Consider the following 25471-nt stretch of genomic DNA (forward strand, 5'->3'; position numbering starts at 1 on the left):
AACGCTGTTCTTTTTGCCTTTATTTTTTCATCTACCTTGTTTGAGAACCAGATTGGTTTCTTATTTCTCTTACTTTTGTTTACTTTTCTAACACAGATTTGTTGTCTTTGTACTAACTCTTTTTAATTTGGCCTGCTGTTGTTCCATCTCCCTCATTTACTTTAAGATCCTTGCCAATGCAGGTTTAACCTTCCTGCTAAAACGTATACATATGTATGGCAGTGGTCCTCTGTCTCGACCCTCCACTCTGAGAACAGTGGTCCCACAGACAAAGTCAGAAGCCGCGATCTTCCTAACTCGCACGATACAACAGTGCGCCGCCCTGGGCAAAGAAAGACCTTTTCCTTTCCTGGTTTGTTTGTTTTTTTTAACAGAGGGGCTTATTTTTTTTCACATTTAAAAAGGCTTTTTTTTTTTTGTTGTCATAATACTAAAGTTACTTCTGAAGAGGAAAGGCCGCAGTGCGTCTAGCGATGACTCGGCGCTCGACCCCTTTAGCCTCACACCAGCGCCATTTGCCGGGCAGAGAAGGGGCCTCCGCCGGCTGAGAGGAGCGAAGGGCAGAGGTACTAACGGAAACGATCTTAATCTCCCTCTTTCCTTCCAGGGAGGGCGCCGGCGGGCTATTAGGCTGCAGGAGAGGAAATGGCAGCCCGCCTCCTCCTTCCTGCTGGAGCTTAGACGCGACCCTGGCCTTGGTCCCTGCAGAGCCATGGCCGGTTGCTGCTATAAACTCGCACAGTGCTCCCCCCTCCCGAGGGAATGGAGCCTTACAACTCCCTTCAGAACATGTAGGGTTTTGTGTTTTGTTTTTTTTTTTGTTAAAACGAAACGTTTTCTTTTTTTAATGCTGGCTACGGCCCACTTGTTTTCCTCGCTGGGCACACATTTGCAGTATTTTGGAAAACCGTTGTCAAGATGTCGACATGCAGAAACTGCTCGGATTGCGTGTGCAACGTGCACAGTTCCCCCCGACGCCAATGAATTGCAAATATTTAATCCGTCTACCGGAACACCTCCGCTTTCTTTTAAGAAACAGCATAAACCAGCCATAGAGGACTATTTTGTATTTACTTTTCCCGACGCTCCTTCATTTTATTCACTCGCGCTGTGGAAACAAAACGTGACAGATGCTTGTCGCTTTTTAGCTCAGATTATGTTTTGCTGTATGAGCTGAGGACGGTCCCTTTTGGCTGTGGTTAAATAAGGTGGGGGTTCAGCACAATGAATTCCCGCCTCCGGGTTGTCGTTAGGTATATGAACGGCTGCCCTACTCTCCCGCACGAAAGATAGAGTTGTGGTGCTGCAGCTGGTTATGTACAAGTTAACGCATAACAGGGCGACTTCTTCCTAGGAATTTGCCTACTGTTAAAACTGTTAAATCAGTTCCGAGAAGGCATTAATGCCCCAATGGCAGACCCCATTGGGAATTTGCAGAGGTAACGACCATTGCCAAAGCAGGCGACTTAAATCACCTGTGGGGGGTTTTTTTGTTTTTGTTTTTTTTACTTTTTGCATATTCCGCTCATCAGATACCAGATCTGGCCAGAGCGGTTTACAATAAGATATAGTCAATGGGGTATGGATTAGACTCTGTTCTGTTATATCCAACAGTACCAGACAAACGTTGGGGGAGGGGGGAGGACTGTGAACATGGATGCTGCTTTAAAAGTGACTATCATATGCTTTTTAGTGTTTCATGACCTTTTCCATTACCTCTGCTCTATGTTCTGCAGCCAATTTTCAATGGTAGAGCTGTAGGAGAGTGCAAAGTCTTTGGCAGTGCCTTAAACATATTTAAGATGCTTGTTCTGACTAAAGGGCTGAGTGGTACTGTCTGAACAAGTTTTCTTAAATAACAAAAGTTGTGAAGAAGTGACCACACTAATAGTATAAACTCAGCAACTACTTTTTTGTTGAGCAAAAACCACTATTTTAATATTGGCGAAGTGATTTTGACAGCCGGGTGTACAAACCAGAGATTAATTATTAAGCGAATGACTCCACTCCTAAACTATCTTCAAAATTAATGATTTATTTATTTATTTATTTATTTTTGGTTTTTATATACCGGAAGTTCCTGTATAATATACATATCACTCCGGTTCACAGATAACAGAGAAATTGTCATGTCATGTCAGATTGTCATGTCATATTTAAATATTTGTTCCAGCATTGATAAAGAGCAGAACAGTCATCTTATTCTGAAGAGTTAAGGTAATAAAGTTATGCTTCCAAAATGGTTTCACTAAGGCAGGAACTAGTCTGAAAACAAGTAAACAAAAAAAACATAGGTTCAAAATGGCCTTGTTTGTAACAAAAGCTATGAATTTAGTTAGTGTGAAAGCATTGGTGAAAACTGGAATTAATTAATAATTATAATTTAATGAGTTGTCTTTGTGTACTTGTGATGTTATTATGCAGGCATGCTTATTTTTCATGGAAGTCTTGGCATTAAAGCACAGCTGCTGAAGACCATTTATTCCTTGAGCTACCTCAGATTTTCCAGCTCTGCTGTATGTATTGCCTGATCCACTTTCTGCCTATATCATGTTACCGTAAGCATGCCATATAGTTGTACATTTCAGAAGGGCATTAGCATTTCTATATAAAATCTGTGTGGACTGCTCATTATATAATGGATCATGTCAGAAAAAATGTTGAGCTTGGCTGTGCACGCTAAGGGACTGAAAATGTATTTGTTTTATGTTATCTGGTATACTTCTGTTTCCTGGAGAACTTTCTGATAATCATAAGAAAACTATAGTAGTGTCTGAATGCACCTAGGTTTAATTCAAACATGTTTGACTAATAGAGTTTAGAAGAACATCTGTAACTAATATGCGGTCTGAGAAAAAAATCATATAAATCAGCGGTGGAGTACTAATATTTTAAAATATACATACTTGAGAAATACCGTACTCTGGGTTGTTGATAGGAAGTGGAAAGCAGTTGCAATGAGCAGTAGAGAATGGACTGTAAAAATTTCTCAAGCAAATGAGATATGTTTATTGATTTAATTCACTTGAGTGTGTGGAAATGGTCAATGAAAAAATTATATAAAGTGATACTTTTTTATTGGACTAACCTAATACACAGGCCGATACAGTAAGGAGTGGTAGGAAGAGGTGTGTTAGTGCCAGGCGCACCTGTGTTTGCCGCTCGCACTGTCTGGATCACCTACCGCTCGATACAGTATTTAAATGGCATGCAAATGCAAGCCACGTCCAAGAAGCGTCCGTGAAGCGTTAGGCCCGCTCAACCCATTTTACTGTATAGAGCGCTATACAGCACCTATACAGTATCCTGGGTGCGCTGGTACCTGTCATTTCAAATGTCATTTGAAATGACAGGTACCAGGAAGTGGATGGTTCTCCTACGCTCAGGCATCGGAGATTGCCAGTCCTCTCTTCCCCCCCCCCCCCCCCCCCCCGAAGCAAGGCGCAGGGCGAAAATTAAAACAAAAGTGAATAAAGTGTAATAAAAGTAAACTTACTGCATGTGAATTTTCTTTGAACAGTCCTGTCTCCCCTCCTCCCGAGGCGCGCACTGCGGCTCCCCTGCCTCCCGGGGGCAGCCGGCGGCGAAAGCGGCTTCCAGCAGCCCCGCCGGCGAAGGTGGATGAATGGACGCCCATACGCCTGGATGAATGCACGCCCGTATTCATTCACTCACCTTCGCCAGCGGGCATGCATTCATCCAGGTGTATGGGCGTCCATTCATTCACCTTCGCCGGTGGGGGCTGCTGGAAGCCGCTTTCGCCGCCGGCTGCCCCCGGGAGGCAAGGGAGCCGCGGTGCGTGCCTCGGGAAGAGGAGAGAGAGGACTGTTCAAAGGAAATTCACATGCAGTAAATTTACTTTTATTACACTTTACTTTTGTTTTAATGACATGTCGAGCCGATTTTTGCCCTGCGCCTTGCTTCGGGAGGGGGGGATTTTGACCGGAGCCTGCCTATTGCTGTCACACCACAGTAACGCCAGGGTAAGGGTCCCGGGGGGTGAGGGGGTCGTTTGCCCATGAAATTTCGTCTCTCTGACCTGACGCTCCACACTAACACAGGGGTAACGGTAGGCGGTAAGTTAGCAGGTTAAAAAGGCGATAGTCGGGGCGCACGTTACTGAATGGGAGGGAATAGCTAATCCGATCGATTACATCTCATATACATGCTGCGGGCGGAAAGGGTTACCGGTTGATTTAAAGAAGCGGTAAGGATGAGTTAAAAGGGATAGTGAATCGCGGGTTGGACTTACGCGGCCAAATTGCGGGTTAGAAGCAGGGTAACCACGGCCGCGCTTTACTGTATCGGCCTGACAGTTCTTTACTAGGTTTTGGAAGCTAATATTACCTTAGGTCAAAAAAGAATGGGTAGATAAAAGAAAAAGAGCATGGTCATTTGTTTCATGCTTTTTCAACTGGAGAGTTAAAAAGGTATTGCAATCAGGTTTGGATTTACAGCTCAAGTAAGTACAGTAAATACAGCCTGGTTGGGCCTACAATTAAAGTATAGTAAACAAATATAATGAAGTGATCATAGTTTAGGGACAAGAGTGCAGCAAATCTGTAATAAAATTGTTAGTCCAAGAAAAAGATATCTCCTTATATACTTTTTTGTATATTGACCTTTATTTCCATTAAATTAGATGAGGAAAGAAGAAGCATACATTTCATCCCTCCTGTGCATAAGGAAGCAGCCTTGAACTAAGAATCAGAAGCAAATTAACACTGAATAGACTAAGGGGCCACTATACTAAAGCAAATATTCACACACGCTAAACACTTGCATTATCTATTGCAAGTGGTTAATGTGTGTTAATTGCACTTCTAACATACAGAAATCTGATTTCATTAGTGTCAATGCAAAATCTATGCTAATGAGGTAATGAGATACACGGGTATGCAAAATAGCTTATTTTCTATTAACATAGTTGAAAAATATACTAAAATGAACAAAATGTAACGGGTGCATTAATGGAAAAATCTTCACTTTGGAGGTGTAAAGTTTTGTGTTATCCACACTTTGACATTTGCAGTACTGCATGCTTCATTTGCATCTCATTAACATCGGTTGTTAATATGCATGTTAAACACTGTGTTTATGGCCAGTATTAACACAGTTTAGTATATCTGCCCCTAAAGGGTTGATTTATTAAATTGTATGCTACACAGTTAGATCCATTACAAAAAATAAAATATATGACTGTGAACAAAGCTGTAGTGCTATTCCAGGGACCTGATGACACTGACAAACTGCTAAGCCTTTGATTTTGTGTTCCATGGAATGTGTCCTGGCACTACATCTGTGAATTTAAGATTTACTTAATAAGGCATGATGAGCAGAGTGGCTTTTATTGTATATGGACTAACCTTTGTCTCAACAGTGAGGAGCTTGTACAAGTAAAGTGACAGTAGAAGCCAAAAATGAGTTTAGGCTTGAAGTAAGACTATGCTGCAACTCTCACATTTTCCAAATTCCAATTCTATATTTCTTGTTTACGAAATCAGTATAAAGTTCAAAGGAAAGGAAAGCAAATCAGCCTCCTTAAATATAACTATAAACATGTTTTCTTTAATGGGGGCTTTAAGAATAAGCCTTGTTTTCTTTTTGATGGTGCTGTCTAGGAGGGATAGATCAATAGCAAAATAGCTACTGTAATTGCTGATTTTTTTTCTTTTTGCTTCTTGTAAAATGATTTTGTTTCTAATTTAATGGGGATAATTGAGAAATCTGAGGTTCAAATTGCAACTAAATATTTCTTGGAGTTTTTGTATGGCTATATCACGCTGTAAGATAATGTTACTCTACATGTGACCAAGAGTTAAATTTCAGGTGTTAAGAAAACATTAATAAAGCTTAGTACCTCTCTGCAACAGGGAATAATTGCTAATGGTTTGATTAATATGGGATTTGCATGAAGAAGGGCTAAGGTATGCGCACATATTAGCACTGGATTATGCGTATATTTTTTTGTGCCCAAAACTGCTTAAATTGGGAGTAAAGTTTACGCACAAAAAAATGTGTGCACACTTTAACATTCCTTTTTACATCGGTACCTTAGGTATTACAGTTGCAGAAATGATGAGGATGTAGGCAGATTGTGGGACTAGCATAATCCTCACAGAACACGAAGCAGGAATGAGATTCTGGGGCATTACTAAAGAACTCCATCAATGTGCACTTTGGCTGGTAGTTGCCTTTACAATTGTGTAGTTGCAACATGCTAGTTTTAATTTGATATCTGCCACATGATGCCAATTTGCTGTTTTATAAAAAAAAAAACCCACCAAACTCTTTACTTCTTTACCTGCAGATGATGTCCTTTAAATTAAAAAATGCAAAACGAATTGAAGGCCTTGACAGTAATGTGTGGTAAGTTCCAGTGAAAAAATAGAACAGTCTAAGGGCCAGAATAGAGGCTTTTTTCCCATCCCAACAATATTCAAAATTATCCAGCTACATATAGCCGGGTAACTTTATTCAGGGATATTCAGCGGGACCTTTAGCTGGCTGAATATCCTTGATAATTTATCTGGCTAACTTTAACCACATTATCCATGTTTTTTTAAATATTGGCCTCATAATGGAAGGATTTTGTGTTCTAATATTTGAGGTTCTAAAAATGACTGCTGTCTTTAAGCCTGGAGGTCTTGAGGACTAGAATATATAGAACAGAAGTTGACACTGCCTTAGCTAAGAGCATAATTGCTTTAAGCAATAACATTTTAATTAATTTTTATGAGGGAAAAAAGGTAAGATTATTTTTTTCTTGTTTCTAGGGTTGAATTTACTTCTTTGGCTGCAGATTCTACAGTTGTCAACTTGGGTCAAGGATTTCCAGATATACCTCCTCCCTGCTATGTAAAAGAAGAGCTTGCAAAGGCCGTAGCAGTTGATAAAATGAATCAGTACACACGTGGCTTTGTAAGTATTTTGAAACATTTACGGGCTGATACAGTAAAAATCGCGGGGTGAATTTTAAGAGTTGCTCATGTAAGTAAAATGTGCGGCTTGGCGATACAGTAAAGTAATTTATTTAAATTAGGGTCCGCAGCAAAAAGAGGCGACTGTCAGCGGGTTTGACAGCCGACGCTCAATTTTGCTGGCGTCATTTCTCAAGCCCGCTGACAGCCACGGGTTCGGAAACCGGACGCCGGCAAAATTGAGCATCCGGTTTTCAACCTGCGGGCCCATTTTATTTTTTTTTATTTTTTACTTTTTTTAACTTTTGGGGCCTTCGACTTAATATCGCCATGATATTAAGTCAGAGAAAGTGCACAGAAAAGCAGTGAAAACTGCTTTTCTGTGCACTTCCCCGGCGCCGGCAGAAATTAACACCTACCTTTGGGTAGGCGCTAATTTCTGAAAGTAAAATGTGCGGCTTGGCTGCACATTTTACTTACTGTATCGTGCGGGAATACCTAATAGGCCATCAACATGCATTTGCATGTTGCAGGTGCTATTAGGTTCGGGGGGTTAGACGCGCGTTTTCGATGCGCTATTACCCCTTACTGAATAAGGGGTAAAGCTAGCGCGTCGAAAATGCGCATCCAATCGCAGGTTAACAGTGCACTCCGCCGGAGCGCACTGTACTGTATCGGCCTGTTAGTGTTAAAGGCCTAATTCACTAAGGGGTGAATTTTAAGTTGCTCTTGTTAAAAGGTCCATATACACAAGTATCTGGGCTAAGCGTGAATAACTTATTTTAAAACTGGAAAATGACATGCATATATGTGCATGCGCAAGCAACCAAATGCAAAGGGGAAAAAGGGGCGGAGTTAGGGCGTGTCTGAGGTATTTCGGGGCAGGCCCTACAGTTACGCATGTAAAGCCGTATTTTAAATCTGGCGGATGCCGTGCACGGTGGACTTTTAGCTGAGTATATTTACTTCTGCTTTCGATGAGGTGTAAGTCTGCAGAAATCTCTTTTTAGACCTAAAACAACAAGTTAAGAGAGGGGTCTGGGAAAACTTGGAGGAATGTAGGCTGAAGATCCAGAGGGGTCTGGTTGACATAGAGGTAGGCTGGGCAAACTGGTGGACTAATTGGTAAAACTGGGATTGTCCTTCACGTGAGCATGTTTTAAAATTCATGTATGTCTGTGCGTCAAAGCCGACAAAGTCCTAAGGAAGATATGCGAACTACACTTGCTTAAGCAACCGCTTAAAATTTGGAGCACATATACATAATGATTATATTTTAAATCATATGAGTGTGATTGCAGGCAGGATTTAAAATTCCTTCTTATATGCGCTTGCTTATGCATGAATACAGGTGCCCACGCACTTGTTTTAAAGTTACCATCACTGGCTTTATTCCACTTCTGTCTATAGGTGAAAAGATTAGAGAATCTGCTCGTAAATGAGATTTTTTTAGTTTAGTTTATTGTTCTTGGTATTCCACCTTTCAACAGTAAATCAAGGCAGTTTACATACTAAAAAAAACATGGATTCTGTTGTAGATGGAATGTGAATAGTTTTCATAAATGTATACATAGATTCAAATCTCAGCAAGACCGCATAATGGATACACTTATCATGTACCTCATGAAGATAAAACAATACTGACATCCCTTAAAAGTAGTAAAACTAGTAAAATAAAATTAACATAACCATAAAACTCCTTAATAATCAATATAGTTTGAAAACAGAAGGTATTCTTCCTAATGTTAATTCAATGAAAAGGTCAAACTTTCAGTTTTTGTTGAATTTTAGTTCTATATATATGTATTTCTACAACATTGCTTCATTCACAAAATATTTAGGAATTTTCAGTCTAAGATCCTTTTTTCAAAACATTTTCCAGTTTTCCTCATGACAGTAAGCAAGAATGGTGTTTGCTTTCCCATGAGCTTGCATGCGCCACATACCCACTATGATACTATTCAATCCTTTTGTGTGTTTTTGGTTTGGATAGGGGCATCCTCTGTTGGTGGAAGCTTTATCTAAAGTCTATGGGAAGGTGTGTGATCGGAAGATTGATCCCTATACAGAAATCCTTGTGACAGTTGGAGCATATGGATCACTGTTCAGTGCAATACAGGGATTCATTGAAGAAGGTGATGAAGTGAGTTTCAGCAGTATTTTCTTTCTGCTGTAATGAATAGTTGAGGACTATTTACTAAGAAAAGTAATATTTTGATATTTATAATTATGCTAGCTAGCTCTTACACAAAGGAACCTTGCTTGATAATTTTCCACACTCCATTTTACATCCAAACAATAGATCTAAGTATTTTAAAGTTCTGTACAATGGGAAAATGTATAAAGGAGACACAAAATTTTGTTCTGTGTTGATGTCGTAGTCCCTGCATTTATGAGAGGAGGTGCTGTTCTGTTCCACTTTCTTGGTGAAAATTGTCTCTAGTTAGGTTGTTTACACTATTTTATTTGGGGTTTTTTTTGTTTTTTTTTAAATAATTTGTTTGAATTTTCAAAGATAGGAGCAAACATAATGCTAAAATATTTTGCATATCTAAATTTCATGCACGTTTAGAACAAAGGAAAAGGTTGCTACAGTGCATTTGACTTCAGGGATTATAGTATAAACCATTGAGTTACGCTTTATATTTAAAATCCTGAAATTGTACGTTGGTTTTTTTTCCATTGATAAGCAGGGCTGAATTAGATATGACGTGGGGTGATGTCATCCAGTGGCCCTGAAAGGACCTTTCTCCAAGCTAGTAGACCTTTTGTTCTACTGACCATGTGCAGGAATTCCTGCTTAGTCATTGCCTTGTGAACTCCCTCAATCTTTTTCATCCAAGCAAAAGTATGGACACTTTTCTCTCTAAAAGTTGCCTCTCTGCTTCAGCAGCCCTCAAACAGCAGTTTTCAGTGCTACCAAAAAAACCCCCCGAAAAGATTTCTTCATCACAATGTTGGGGGGGGGAAAAAGAAGCTTTATGGACTGTATTTGTGGTAGAAAAATGTCCAGAACAGATTGACATGAGCTTTGTTACATTTGCTTGGGTCCTCACCCTGACCAGGCTAGTTGTTATAACTGTGGACAGATGTCATCGCCTACACCACAAAAAAATGGGTGAAATGCAAAAGGTTTGGAGAAGCCATAGTCTGTCTTCTTCCCAAAGCACAGTTTTGTCTGCCTCACCAGGAAGAGAGTTAAGCAGAAGCATCTCCAAAATATCTTTCTCGTCAGTAAAACAGGCTGAATCCTTGGGATCGAGTAGACATAGCTGTCATGTCCAAAACGAAGAGGCGCCAGTCCACGTAACACTCGGAGCACTCTGCATCAAAAAAGCATAGGCGCACAGTGCATCCTCACCTTCGATGCATGGGCTACCATTGGCACACAAGGCCTCATTGGTGCCATCAACGCATATGTTGGCTTCGCATTGCTGCTTGATGCCTTTATAATCGGAAGCATTGACGCATCAGGTCAAAACTCTCCTTACGCAACTGGACTAGCTCATACAAGTCAGTTTACAAGATCAGAGGGGACGTGATACCTCTTCCTTCGTCTGTTACCAGAAGAGTCTCGCCAAGAAAATACTAGATCGAGGACTGTGTCTAGAGACACCAGATCCTATTTGCTGTCTAGAGTCTTTTAATTTCCAATTGATCTCTGTCTTAAATTTTACAGATCCTGGAATATTGTCTCAGAGGAGGATGTTCCACACTTATGCCAGGTTAGGGGGCATAAGTGTGGAACTCCGCTACCTGGTCAGCCACTTGACCAGGTAGTGGAGTTACTGAAGGATTTATTTTCCTATTTGGTAGCAAAGGAAAAAGTGGGTACCATCTTTACTCACATGAAAGGAATTCCTTTGTCTCCAGTTCACTTTTCCACACCACCAGAACTTCCTGCAAGGAAGTTCTAGTTCGTGACCTTCTCTCATAGCAGACGCTAGCCCCTCAGAGATAACCAAGGACCCTATCTCAGTTTCCTTTTTTTTTTGTTTTATCACTGGAGTCCTTGATTAGTGTTTCCTCACCTCTGGGCTTTGAAGATGGTTTGACAGGGATACCAACTGAAGCCCACCCCTGCTCCTTCAAGAACATTTGTCTCCCCAGGAAGACCTCTTCTACTCTAAAGTTTTGGACATTTGGAAAAGCTCCTGCAATAAATATGCATAAAGACAAAGACCCTTGCACAGATGATGTGGGACTCCTCCAAATTCTGGAAATGGCAGCGGAGACAGCAGCTCTTCCAGTTCATCAAATCCAGTAAGAATTACAAATGATGAGGTGGGAAAATCCTGTTATCTGCATTCTTGTATCATGGAAACTAGACAAATAACAGGTACAAAAATCTCCAGGATTTAGTATTATTCAACTTCCCCATTAATTTGTAGTGGTAGAATCAGCTCTAAAGAAAGCAAAGAAAACTTGAATATGCTCAAATACTCCACCAGAGAAGGATCCCCGACTCCTAGAAAATTTTGGAAAAAAGATGTTTGAAAGCTCCATGCTAACTGCAAGGATTTCTAACCACTAATGTCTCATGAGTCAATACTTAGATGATTGAATACAAAGACTGAAGCCCTTGCATTTGGTTGGAAATATTGATATTGCATATTCTCAAACAATTTTAGATGCTGAAGAATATATACACCATCTTATTCATTCTGTCTATGAGAAGTTTGATACTGTCTGCACATTTCTTCTCAACCTCCATCAGAGCATGCTGCATGGTCTAGTTGAGAGCCAGTAGCCTTCAAGTCTTTGTCCATAAATAGTGGATATGCCCTGCCTCAGTGACAATCTCTCTAGCAAAAAATTCAGTGAAACAGTGGCTCAAATTAAGGAACAGAATGTATTGGTTCAGTCCCTTTCTGCAGGACCAGAACAACAACCTTCTCTAAGGCATCCTTATCACTCTTGTAAAAGACCATTAGGTTGATGCAATACAGTGCGCTCAGCCTAGTGCACTGTTTAACCCATGGTTGGACATGGGTTTTGGTCGTGTGTCCACAACCTCTTATTCTATAAGGGGATACGTGCGTCCAACCCCCTACGAAACTAATAGCACTTATCACATGCAAATGCTTGTTGATGAGGCTATTAGCGATTCTCCCCCGATTCAAAAAAAAAAAAAAAAAATGTGCCCGACGTACACATTGTTACCCTCGGAAATTTAACACCTGCCCAGAGCAGATGTTAATTTCTGAGCAGCCCAAAAAGTGTACAGGAAAGCAGAAAATGCTGCTTTTCTGTACTTCCTCCTACTTATTATTGTGGAGGAATTGTATTAAAAAAAAAAAAAAAAAAGTGCACAGCCACAAGTTAGGAAAATGGATGCTCGTTAATTGAGCGTCCCTTTTCCTAACCAGCTGACAGCCAACCTCTCCTGGGCGCCCGCTGCCGAGGAGGCGCTAGGGGTGCACAATTTCCCCTAATGCTCCTTTTTACCATGGCACTCGATTTTAAATATTAAATTGGGTGTCCTGGAGAAGTTGATTGGCATGTATTGGGAGCAATCATGAGTGCCCGTTTTTCCTCGCGCCAATATTGCATCGGCTTCCTTATGTCCAGAGATGCCCCTTTTGGCAATTCCAAAGTTACTGCCTCTACTTCTCCTTCTGCAGCATCAATAACTTCTGTCTTGTCTCAGGCAACTTGAATGCAGTCAGCAAAATACACACCACGGGGCAGATTTTCAGAGCCCTGCTCGCGTAAATCCGCCCAAAACCGGGCGGATTTACGCGAGCAGGGCCCTGCGCGCCGGGAAGCCTATTTTACATAGGCCTCCCGGCGCGCGCAGAGCCCCGGGACTCGCGTAAGTCCCGGGGTTCTCCGAGGGGGGCGTGTCGGGGGGCGGGCCCGGTCGTCGCGGCGTTTCGGGGGCGTGTCGGCAGCGTTTTGGGGGCGGGTACGGGGGCGTGGCTGCGGTCCGGGGGCGTGGCCGCGCCCTCCGTACCCGCCCCCAGGTTGCGGCCCGGCGCGCAGGAGGCCCGCTGGCGCGCGGGGATTTACGCCTCCCTCTGGGAGGCGTAAATCCCCCGACAAAGGTAAGGGGGGGGGGGTTGAGATAGGGCCGGGCGGGTGGGTTAGGTAGAGGAAGGGAGGGGAAGGTGAGGGGAGGGCAAAGGAAAGTTCCCTCCGAGGCCGCTCCGATTTCGGAGCGGCCTTGGAGGGAACGGGGGTAGGCTGCGCGGCTCGGCGCGCGCCGGCTATACAAAATCCATAGCCTTGTGCGCGCCGATCCAGGTTTTTAGCAGATACGCGCGGCTCCGCGCGTATCTACTAAAATCCAGCGTACTTTTGTTTGCGCCTGGAGCGCAAACAAAAGTAGGCTATTCGCGCGCCTTTTAAAATCCGCCCCCACAAGTCCAGCTTAAACCTGGACAAAGATTTTTTTTTTATTACCTTTCAAACCCAGCAACCAGCCACTCCAGTAGGAGGGAGAATCCAGCACTACCTGGAGGAATGGCACAAGATTATGAAAGACGACTGGATTCTCAGAATTGTAGAGTCTGGATACTACTTGCGTTTCTCCCAGCATCCCGTTCTCCCTCATAGTTCATACCTCAGTCCAGATCCATTTTGCTCAACATATCTCTGCCTCGAGGTGCAGTCGTTTCTCAATCAGCGAGCAATAGAACCATTTCCTACCAATTTATGTGGCCAAGGGTTCTGCTCCTGCTGCGTCGTCATCTCCAGAACATCTAGACCACTGAGACCTATCCTGGAGTTAAGCCTGAAGAAACACATGCTCTGGGAGAAATTCAAAACAAATTCTCTCCACACGATCCTTCCTTTCATCCAGAAGGGGAAGTTGCATGTACATTTGGATTTAAAGGATGCATATGCTCATATTCCCATCCATCCTGCCCACTAGCATTCCCTCTACTTTATAGTGGACTCGTTCCACTACCAATACAAAGTGCTCCCCTTCAGCCTATCATCAGAGCCAAGGGTCTTCATGAAGTGCCCAGCTGTAATAATATTACATCTACAATGGCAGGGCATTCAAATCTTCCCTGGATGACTAGTTAGTGGCGACAAATTCTCAGGAAGTTATGCTAACTTTGTAGCATACATCAGAACTTCTGCAGTCCATGGGATTCCTAATCAATTTTGAGAAATAAACTCTAATTCCTACTCAGAGAATCATAGTCATTGGAGCATGGATAGATTCTCTACAAGACAGAGCATTCCTTCCCTTAGATTAAGTGACTATTCTTATGTCACTAGTAAACAAATTGCTGCACACACATCAGTCGATAGCTAGAGATGTAATGGCAGCAGCGATCCATGTAGTTCCTCTAACTCACTTGAATATACAACATTTACAGTGGGGTCATCTATTTCAATGGGACCAGTCCACTCAGCCTCTGACTACAAAATGCAAATGAATGAGGATCTATGCTGGTGGCTAGACCCTCTCACCCTTTACGAGAGCTGCTCCATTACGGTGACAGATACCTCCACAAGAGGGTAGGGAGCTGACACGGGCCCTTTCCAGACTGAAGAGGCTTGGAATGACCAAGAAAGATAGTTTCAAATTAATCTCTTAGATTTGAGAGTGATCAGATATGCACCTTTACTTGAATGCTGAAAGGAAAGATCATCCTCATTCAGACCAACTACCAGGTTGCCATGTTCTATGTAAACAAACAAAAAGGCACAGGGTCAAAGACTCTTTGCCTAGAAGCGTTAATGATATGGGAATGGGGAACCAAACAGCATGTCATGCTTCAAGCTAACTACCTTCTGAGAATCTACAGCACATTAGTAGATCGCTTCAGCAGAGTTATTTGACTAAACAAATCACTACAACAATCAACAGCCAACAAGCTATTCAGTCCTATGGGTTCTTCCAGTGATAGACCTATTTGTATCAGAACAAAATAGAAAACCTAGAAAAGTTTTTTGCTCTGTTTTTCTCAGTAAAGACAGAATAGCTCAGAACACTTTTTTGCTCAACTAGAATGTAGATCTCATGTATGTTTTTCCACCAAGCTCATTGATATCCATAACGGTGCAAAAAGTGCTCAAAGACAGGGCCCGTCTGATCCTCATTGCTCTGCATTGCCCAGATAAGTTTGGTTTCCATATCTAGTGCAACTATCCAGGTGTCCTCCAATCTCTCAGATTAGATCTATCCTTATTAACCAAGAAGGAGGACAACTGTTTCAGCCAAGCTTACCATCCCTTAATCTGACGATTTAGATGTTGAATGTTCAGTAATTGCTGGATTGTCCTTACCAAAGGAAGAGAAGGACATCATAGAATCTGCAAGAAAACCGGCAATGAGAAGAGTCTCTATGGTTTTAAATGGAAAGATTTTCTGCATGGTGTCAAAATTCCTTGAATCCATTCTTGTGCAAACCCAAAGACTTGCTTAACTTCTTGCTTTTTCTGTCTGCTTTAGGACTCAACTCTTCATCAGTAATAGTACATCTCAGCACTATAACCTCTTACCATACTCAGATTGAGAGTAAATCTATCTCCATTCATCTGTTAGTGTCCAAGTTCATGAAAGGTTTATAAACTACTTGTTCATGGGGTCTAAATGTGGTCCTAGCACAACTCACGAAACTGCTGTTTGAACTATTGGAGTCTACCCTCTCTCTCTTGTTCCTAACATGGAAAGTACTGTTCCTGATAACAGTAACATGAGCCAGAAGGATCAGTGAACTTCAAGCTCTTATTCATTACTCACCTTACATGCAGTTCTACCACAATAGGAAAGTGTTCTGTACTTACCCAAAATTCCTACTGAAAGTAGCCACACTATCAGGCTTCACAGCTCTTTGTCTCTTTAGATCTTAACCAACTAAATATAGCAGTGGCCAAACAAACATTGTCTGGTTGGCCAGAAGACTGTATTGCATATTGCTGTACCCTGTCAGACTTCCAGATTATGAACTTTGTCAAAGATAACCAAGAGAGAGCCTGTGCACTCATTTTTGTCCCATTACTGTCTGGACAATTTATCAAAGAATGATAGTAAATTCAGACAAGCAGTTTAGTGTAGCCTGTGCTCCTAGTAGTCCACGCTCCACGGTGGGGTCCAGGTTGCTTTTTCAGTAATTGCTCTACTGCAACTCTTAGCTTGGGACTCTTCACGTCATGGATAATTCAGCCCTGCTTATCAATGGAAAAAGCAAGTTTGCTTATTGTAAACAGTGTTTTCTTTAGATAGGAGGATGAATTAATCATGCTAAATACCTGCTGACCTCCCTGGAAAATTGGCTTCCTATCTAGATTTAACTCTCAAATCAACTGAGAGGGCTCACAAGGAAATGACTAAGTGGGAATTCCCATAAATGCTCAGAGCAAAAGCTCTACTAAGAGGTCCATTTGTTGCCACTCGATGATATCATATCACATGTGATTTATTTATTTATTTTAGAAATCTTATATACCGCTGTTTACAGTTTACAAAATTCTTCCTATCTAAAGAAAACACTGTTTACAGTAAGCAAACTTGCTTTCTGTTTATTACAATATACATTTCTGACATCTCAATACATACAAAAATATTTGTACACTAAGGGGGAATAGAAGAATAGATAGGGACGAAAAATACTGGAAGAATGATCAAGAGCTTGAAAACCATGCTTCAGGGTAAAAAAAAAAAAAGTGATGTTGGGCAAGTGGTGCATGAAAGTCCATTACCACTTATCAATTAGATGGACAAGAACTGGCAGTCATTAAATAGTATGTTGCTTCTTTTCTTGCTAGAGGGAAGAAGAGAAGTGGGGAATATGATATAAACATTCCAACACTTAGCACAGGAAGGTACAATTTTCCGAAGGAAAAGAAAATCAAGAACAAGAAGTCATGATACAAAGCTAACGAAAGTGAGAAATATGAGGGACTACTTCTTTACTGAAAGTTTGGATGTCTGGGATAGCCTACCAGTGAAAATGTGACAGAATACAAGCATGCTTGATGTAGATATATAGAGCAATGGTGACAAAAGTTTCGAAGGCTTGTTAAAAGAAATGGGGGAGGAAGGGAAAGAGGTCTGAATGTGTAAGTATGAGAACTTACGTTCCTAACTACTAAGAAGGGTTGAGGACCACAGAGGGTGTAATGTTTGTGGGGAGGTTGATTCCACCTACAGGAAAGGCCCTATACGGGGACTAGACAAGTGCGAGACTGGTCTAGGGTTTCACCTGTATCAGCCCCTTTCCCCTTAGGTTGAGCACTCAGGTTCTGGGGGCCAGCAGGATTTAGGTGTCTTGTGGAGAGTAGTAACAAGAGATGTCTCTGTCATTGCTAGGGCCAGAGGCAGGTGGCAGACAAGGATGGGCATAGTCCAGGCTGAGGTCAGAGGCAGGCAAGAATAGTCAAGGTACAGGCTATGGTCAGATCTGGTAGTTAGTCTGAGAGGAGACGTGAAAGACTCTGGAAGGATGAGGAGACCAGGACAGGGAGGATGAGGCAGGTGGGGCTTGGAGAGATGAGGAAAGGATCAGGCACCGGATCACAGCAACTCATACTACAGAGGATCTGTATCGACCCATTGCTAAAGTGTCGATCAGTAGCAGGCTGGGGGTTTTAAATAGCCAGCTCTTGAGATTCCCACTGTGCACGCCTAGGGGGAAATCCCTCAAAGAAAGATGGTATCATCCTTGTTGCAAGATAGGTTCAGGCGTCGACAGCATCTGGTGAGTGTGCCAGCTTGCTGAAGCAGCTCGCAAGCTGGCAAATGACAGAGGGAAGATGACAAAATTGGCTTGGGTAAGGAACAGGAAGTCAAACTTGTACAGCTGACAGCTGGGCTACATCTTAGTTTGAAAAGTATAGACATACTTTTCACAAACTGGTCCTTATCAGCCATCATCTACTACGTTAGCGTATGTTACATACTGTAGTTACTTCCTTAAGGCCTTCACTATTTCTTGTCTTTCCATTCAAGGTGATTTTAATAGAACCATTCTATGATTGTTATGAGCCAATGGTCAAGATGGCAGGAGCAACACCTATTTTTATCCCCTTGAGAGCTGTGAGTATGTTTTATGTTACATCTATGGGATGTTGCTTTTATTTAAAAAAAATAAAAATAACTAAGGAGATAAGAAATACCATATTAGGTCAGACCAAGGTCCACCAAGCTCAGCATTCTTTCTCCGATAGTGGCCAGTCTGGGTCAGATCCCCAATAGGTGATCCATTTCTTACATCACATTCTCAGGGATAACTGCCGGCTTTTCCAATTTTACTTGGCTAATAACTGTTTATGGACTTTCCCTTCGGGAACTTGTCCAATCCTCTCTTGAACCCCACTTTTAGTCGCCTTGACCACATCCTCTGGCAACAGATTCCATAGCTTGATTGTGCGCTGAGTGAAAAATTACTTCTATGATCAGTGTTCCCTCTAAGCTGCATGCGTGTGTGCATGCACACAACCTTTCAAGCTCCAGCATGCAACCTTCTCCTTAGTGCACCCGAAGGCCAATAGGGCAGCGGCCCAAAGAAGGAAGCAAGGATGGCAGGGCTGTGACAGAGCCCATCCCACCACAGCCTGAAGAAGGAAGGGGGGGTCCTGTGTGTGTGGGTAAGTCTCATACAGACACACACACACACACACACACACACTGTGTATATAAGGGAGAGAGTGTGTGTGTGTGTGTGAGAGCATGAATGCCTGTGTGAGTGAAAGAGAGCCTGTATATGTTTAAAGGAGATAGAGAGAAAGGGAATGTGTGTGAGAGCATGGGCATGTATATGAGAACGGGAGCATGTGAGACAATGAATGTGTAAGTGGGTATGTGTGTAAGAAAGAAGATAAAGCTTGTGAGGCACGGCCTCCCCCATTCCACACCAATCTCAGGATGACTGGGAATCAAAAGATTCCCGATGTGGAGAGCAGGAAAGTTTTAAATCTTATTAGTTTTAATTATTGGGTGGTGTTTGTTTCTGCTGTTTTTCAATATTTTATTGGTGTTTTGGGAAATGTATAACATTTTTAAATTATTGGATGTTTTATTCATGAGATGTTTTGAAATACATATTCATTTTATCAGTATGGTTTTACTATTATGATTCATGATTTATATTTTTTTATTTTTTTATGAGGAATGGTGATGATGTACTGCATACAGCACCTAGCTTGTTGCAGTTTTTGTCTGCACATTTCTATTTATGCTTTAAGATCCCTTTATTCTGTATTTGTCTTCAGCAGTTAACTGACACCTGTGGGTATATTTTGTGTAATCTGTGAGGTGTTAAATATCAATTGAATAAAATCTTGCATCCATTTCTAAAATTATTGATGCAGTACTGTCAAATTATTTTAAAAATAGTTTTAACCACCCAGCAAAACTGGCCAGGGCTATCTTTCTTGCATATAGGGCTCTTAGGAGATAGCAGACTAAAGTATGCATAGTCTAGTGGTGTGCTCTACTTCTTGATTATTTAGACAAAATTTGAAATTTGTGTTTTGGAGATTTTTTTGGCTCAGTTCTGCTAATGATGTTTGATCCAAGGATACATGATTGATAGAAAATGAAAAAATGTCTTTTTAGTCTGTAAATGCAGCATTTGTATATCTGGAGAATGTGTATTTCTAAGGCCAGCAAGAGTTTTGTGGTGAGGAATGGGGAGAATGCTGAGGTTATGGGGAGAGAGAAAGTGTGCCCATTCCCGTTAATCCATGTCAATCTGAGGGGAGGGGGTGGTAGCCCTTCTCTATCCTCCTCCCAGTTTGACTTCCTTGCTCTCTGCCTTTCTCTATAGATCAGTCAGCACTTTCTTGTTGATGAGAGTTTAGCATATACAGTATTTATGTAGTAAGCCATATAATAGTGATTGCGGGTGAATAATTTCAAAACTTATTCCCATGACAGAAAACTGATGTTGCAAGCTCAACATCTAGTGGTGACTGGACTTTAAATCCTGGTGAATTGGCTGATAAATTTAACTCCAGAACCAAAGCTATTATACTGAATACCCCAAACAATCCTGTAGGCAAGGTAAGAGTGTTTCTAAGCTAAGGTAAATATGAGAGTTCCTGCTCCTGTCTTGCATGCAGTATGTACTTTATCCTTCAACTGTTCTTTGCTTTACAGGTATATACCAGAGAAGAGCTGGAGGTAATTGCTGATCTCTGCATTAAATATGACGTCCTGTGCATCAGTGATGAGGTGTATGAATGGCTTGTGTATACTGAAAATAAGCATGTTAAAATAGGTACTTATTATTATATAGTTATAACAGAAATGGTTTGATCAGAAACATTTTGAGGCTGATATTCAAAGCTACTTAGCCGGATAGGTAGCAATTTAACCATCGTATTGGTCACTTTATTTCTGGCTACATTCAGTGGTGACCACTTAGCTGAATAAGCCAGATAAGTCAGGGGCAAGCATTGGGCGGATTGGGGGCGCTACTTATTTGGTTAACTTAGACGGATAAGTGCCGATATTCACTATGTGACAATTTGTCTAGAGACATTCAGCAGCATAGCAATGCTGTTGAATATCCCAAGAAAGTTAGCCAGATAAGTCTTATCTGGCTGACTTACATAAATGGATAATTTTGAATATTGAGGCCATTATGTACATTTATCTTACTATTAAAACAGAGGTGACCCAAGGGATTATTGATATGGGCAGATGAATCAAGTGATCAGACTAGAGCTGAGGATCTTAACCAGTGATGATTAGTTACAGTTCAGTTACAGAAGGGATTGTAGACATTTTGGAGGTGGCTGGTAATCCATGGGTCTTCAAGCTAGACCATTTACTGTAGGGTATTGCCAAACTCTCTTGTTTTCTCTGCATGAATCATCAGGGTAGGGATATAATGTGTGTAATTATATTTATGCTGTTGGTTCTTGAGTGATGGGAGCATCCTAAAAACATATTTATAAATAAGTGAATATAGGGCCAGATTTATTACCCATTTTCCTCTATGGTGTCTTTCTCAGCAGCATCCAAACAAATGCTGTACTTTTGAATTGTTTCTCTCACACCTTCTTTAACTCATTTTTGAAATTTGTGAGGTGGAATATAGCAAACTATCGACCTCATTGACTTGGCAATTTCCTTTAGACACAGAATGGCAGAAAAGCCTTCAGGCCGTATGTTAGTTTCTTTAATTAATCAACCTGATGTATTAGGAGATTCCTTCTGTTTTGTGGTGATGAGAAATCCATTGGTGATTTGACCCAGTAGATGGTAGTCTGCATTGCTGTTGCTTTTTTTCAAGTCTTGCTGTGAAATGAATGCCTGTGCCTCCTGCAGAGTAAGTCTCTCATGTGAGGCTCCTAATCCTAACTGAAAGCAGGAAATATGTCAGATGTCATCCTGGCACTGTATAGGAATATGTGAACAGCAGAGAAAATATATAGAGGCTGAGCTAAATGAACACATGTGCATCTTCAGTGTGATTACTAGAATCAGCCGGCTAAACCTCTGTTTTTGAATATGCCCCTCCCCCAGCTACCTAAACATGGTCAGGTAAGTTAGTCGGTTAGCTTGAGGCTGGAAATAAGCTTAATGTAGCCAGCCAAAATTTGGCTAGTTAAGTTAGTCTCCAAAAAGCGCTTTGAAAATCTATCTGTGTTATTCTTTAGTTCTTTGTGTTCATTTTATAGTGGATGATTTGTGGCAGCCATTCCAATTCCAACGGAAAATGTAAGATCTCCAACTGTGACTTTCGTAAAGATTTTAATACCTTTTTAACACCGGTATTTTGGAGAAAACATACCTAACATAGCAAATGATGCCAGAAAAAGACCAAAACTGCCTATCCATTCTGCCCACAAGGACTTCAGGGTTGTAACTGCTGTTCTGTGCAAGTTACCCCCTTGCCTTCTGTTTAGTGTTGTAACTGCCAGTCTATGCAGGTTACTTCCATGCCTTTTGTGTGAGCAAACTACAATCACTTCAGTACGTTTTTTTGTGTTTAACCATTGCTCCGTGCAAGTCCACCCCAGTGTGTTTCCAACCTCTTGCCAATAAGGGATCCTATGTGTTTATCCCATGCTAAAGAATAGTAGGGTAGGCCATTTTACTTTAGCATAATGGAAGCAGTTGCATGTTTAAAACAATCTTAACTGTTATGCTTGTAACAAGGTATGGAAATATTTTTTGTTTATCATTTTGGGTGGATTTTGGATTCATTTGATTTTTATTTAAGCAGAGGGTATTTTGCAGGTAATTATAGTGGATACTGAACACTTTTTTTTTTATTTTCTGTTCAGCTACCTTGCCTGGTATGTGGGAAAGAACAATAACAATAGGAAGTGCTGGAAAGACATTCAGTGTAACTGGTTGGAAGGTAGGAGGAAACAAAATTTAAAATGTAAAAATAACTTGTGCTAGAATGACCTTGTGGTCCCTTACCTAGTCCCGATATATTTTTATACAGCTGGTCTGGGGCATTGGGATTGGCTGAAGTAAGAAATGTTTCAGATGTGATTGTTTTCAGTACTATTACCTGTATCAAGGGAGTGATAGGTAAACTGTCCCAAAAAAGCTGCACTAGTCAAACCAAGTGACCAGCAATCGAGGAAACAGAGAGAATTCTTGTTAACCAGATCTAACTTCATTAACAAAGCCTGGACCCTTCTCAGCCTAGTCCCCTAGTATCGATGTCATCCTGGCACTGTATAGGAATATGTGAACCACAGAAAAGGTCTCAACTGATCTTGGATGCAGAGAAAACTTGCTCTGGGAATCAAACCAGGGATCTTCCGCATGGAAGAACACAGCACTTGCTACTGAGCCACCGAGCAGGCTCCAGGGGCAGCTTTCTGTGGTGGAGAGGAAAACTTAAATATGACGCATTGGCTTGACCACAAGTTGCGGGAATATGTTGAGGAAGAAATGATAAAAATGAGGAAGACTGATTGGCCCCCATGGCTCATCTCGGAGTGCCTTATTTTAGAGACTCTGGCTTGAGTCTGATAACAAGGCTGGCTAGGGCTAGGCTTGTCACAGAACAATGCATTCAGTCCTGGAGAGGAAAGGGAGGCAACTGCTGGCAGTGTGGTGGCCTGTGTGGCAGTGCTGAGGAATCCTCTCAGAGTTGGTCTTCTAGGCCTCAGCATTGACAAAGGTTCCCACTGCCTCCAGGGCATGCTTTATAGGGTAGGGAGTCCAAGAGCGAAAAGAATGGGAGATAGAGGAATTAGAAAGCTTTGTTTGCCTGTTTGTAAAATCTCTTGTGTGTGTGTGTTGTTTTGTTTTTTTCTTTTTAGCTTGGTTGGTCTATTGGTCCCCAGCATCTGATAAAACACTTACAAACTGTCCAGCAGAATTGTATTTATACTTGTGCAACTCCATTGCAAGTAGGTACAAAACTGACATTTAATTGTTTTATACTTGATAATACAGGATTTTAGTCATAGTTATCTGGGGCATTCATCTGTTACTCTCTGGGGTTTACAAGTACATTTTCTGTATTTAAAATATTTTTATTTATTTTGCATTAAAATGTATTTTTTGTGCAATTTTCTTTTGTATCTTGTTCCAAGAGTATATTTTCTAATATTTTTATCTTGATGTTATTTATAGGAAGCGTTGGCTCGAGCTCTTTTGAAGGACTTTAACCGTATGGGCAGCTCTGAGTGTTACTTTAACTCACTGTCTCGGGAGTTGGAAGTCAAGCGAGATCGGATGGCCAAGCTACTCCAGGAAGTTGGACTGAAACCTGTCATTCCTGAAGGAGGATATTTCATGATAGCTGATGTTTCTGCATTAAGTTAGCAAATTTCATATTTTTTTTTTGTTTGGCCCTACAGTTTCCTCTTGCTCCTTCAAGCTTCTAGCTCAATCAGAACCAGGGCTGGGATCTGGCAGTATGAGCCTTCATTCACAAATACTTGGAGATTTTTTCCTCTATTTTATATCTTCTCCCAGCTGATTTTAGTCCAGTCCTTTCAGTGACAGTCCTCGGCCCAGGGGCCTTGCACCAGAGTTCAAATCCATTTCGGAGAGTAGAAGACATGAGCCAGGAATTGAACCCAGGTTCCCTGTGTATGGCTGGTCCAGATCTTGTGACTCTTAAAGATCTGTATGGCTTCTGACCCACTTACGCTATATCCTCTTGGTTTATTATTGTGCAACCAGTTCTTTTACAGTATGTTATTTATTTATTGATATTTAGCTCACACCTTTTTAACGGTAGCTCAAGGCAAATTACATTCAGATACTATAGGTATTTCCCTATCTCCAGAAGGCTTACTTGTGGCAGTGAATTCTGAAGTGATTTGCTCTTGGTAACAAAGAGCTTTTTCCCTATCATCCTGCTAGACCAGTTCAGATGCCTGGGTTTATACCACCCTGCTAGCAGACAGAGAACACAATTTTTCCCAATAACCTCATTACTGCTATTAGTACTTGAAAAGCACAGGCAACCTGCTAGTATTCTCTGCCTCAAGCAGATGGCAGTATGGGACTGATGCAGCAAGATTCTAGACTTCCAGGACTAGGCCACAGTCTCTTTGGTTGAGAAGGACTTAGTGGCACTCCAGGGCATCAGTCTCAGGGTTAAATCTCCTGATGATAGTGAGGTCCTTGGCTCTTAGGGCAGCGGGCTCCCTGTTGGTCTCTCTAGTAGAGCAGGTTGTGGACTGGGCTCCCAGGGTATTCCCTGGCTGAGTGGTGTATAGGAGGAGCTCCTTGTTGCCTTCGGCCCCAGTTGACCCTGAGCAACTGGGCAGGAGAGAACCTCTAATATGGTCCTTTTGTATTTGTTGTTTTTCTATGTGTCACCCCCCCCCCCCCCCCCCAACACCTCCCTCTCCAAGCTACTGCCTTTGGCCTCTCAACAATGTTCCTTTGGAGGATCTTAGCAGCTGGAACATTAGTTTGTTAAAAAAACAAAAAAGAAATTAACAGCAAAAACAGGAGACAAAGGAGAAGCTGTTCTTTTGTTTAGTTTAATTTAGTTTGTATTGATTTACCAAAATTCCTTGGATACATCAACGCAGTGAGCAATCAAAAAACCCAAAAATCATATACCTAATGCAATAGATACCTAAAACAGTACAAAGAATCATGATAAAGCACAACATGTTTTCAATTTTGGCATTCCCATCCTCCATTTCTAGGGTATACATACCTCGAGCATTGATATATTAGTTACAACAGTTTTCAGAGAACCTGGAGATGAACAGGTTGGAATTTGAGGCTGCCTTGTTTGATTTTATAAGGATTGCCCCTCATTTGGCAACTTCAATAGTGGCGACTCGAAAACTTTATCCTGGGGCAGGCTGCTCCCACAGCACTTCTGAGAGCTATGCCTCTGGAAGCTAAGAGTGAAGGTGGCCTGGTATTGGTCTGCTGTGTGGTGCGGGGGGAAGGTGGCTCTGGCCATGTTTCAGCCTGGAGTGAGTTCAGCTGAAAGCTTCTGGGGCCGCAGGGGAATGGAAGCCACATGCTTATGGCGGATGGTGGGGAGAGTGCTGGCAGATGAAGCATGCCCATGTGGAGAGTGTGGGAGCTGGTGCATTTTGAACACTTCAGGTTCTTGCTGCCCCTCTTGTGATCTGCTTTCTATTGGAGGAGCTGTTTCTATGCACGAGAAAGTGAGTGAGGAGGAAGCGAC

At 41.7% G+C, this 25471-nt stretch overlaps 1 protein-coding gene across 7 annotated transcripts in view; it reads left to right on the top strand.

Moving 5' to 3' along the window:
• Window positions 1–419: 419 nt before the first annotated feature.
• KYAT3 (kynurenine aminotransferase 3) overlaps window positions 420–25471 on the top strand; it is a 42581-nt gene continuing 17529 nt past the window's right edge. The window contains exons 1-11 of one of the 7 annotated variants that reach the window (XM_029617802.1): window positions 420–566; window positions 2425–2516; window positions 6311–6369; window positions 6777–6921; window positions 8914–9063; window positions 17833–17919; window positions 19762–19887; window positions 19984–20104; window positions 22122–22198; window positions 23121–23210; window positions 23437–23623. In XM_029617802.1, the coding sequence (XP_029473662.1) occupies window positions 2427–2516; window positions 6311–6369; window positions 6777–6921; window positions 8914–9063; window positions 17833–17919; window positions 19762–19887; window positions 19984–20104; window positions 22122–22198; window positions 23121–23210; window positions 23437–23623 (1132 nt within the window). In that variant the 5' untranslated portion in view covers window positions 420–566; window positions 2425–2426. Of the gene's footprint in view, window positions 567–634; window positions 792–870; window positions 1209–2104; window positions 2218–2424; window positions 2517–6310; window positions 6370–6776; window positions 6922–8913; window positions 9064–16649; window positions 16769–17832; window positions 17920–19761; window positions 19888–19983; window positions 20105–22121; window positions 22199–23120; window positions 23211–23436; window positions 23624–25471 lie in introns of those variants that run through there. The other 6 variants (XM_029617801.1, XM_029617804.1, XM_029617805.1 and 3 more) reach the window with 6 other exon arrangements.

Source organism: Rhinatrema bivittatum, chromosome 10 (assembly GCF_901001135.1).
Source record: "Rhinatrema bivittatum chromosome 10, aRhiBiv1.1, whole genome shotgun sequence".
NCBI classification, from domain to species: Eukaryota; Metazoa; Chordata; class Amphibia; order Gymnophiona; family Rhinatrematidae; genus Rhinatrema; species Rhinatrema bivittatum.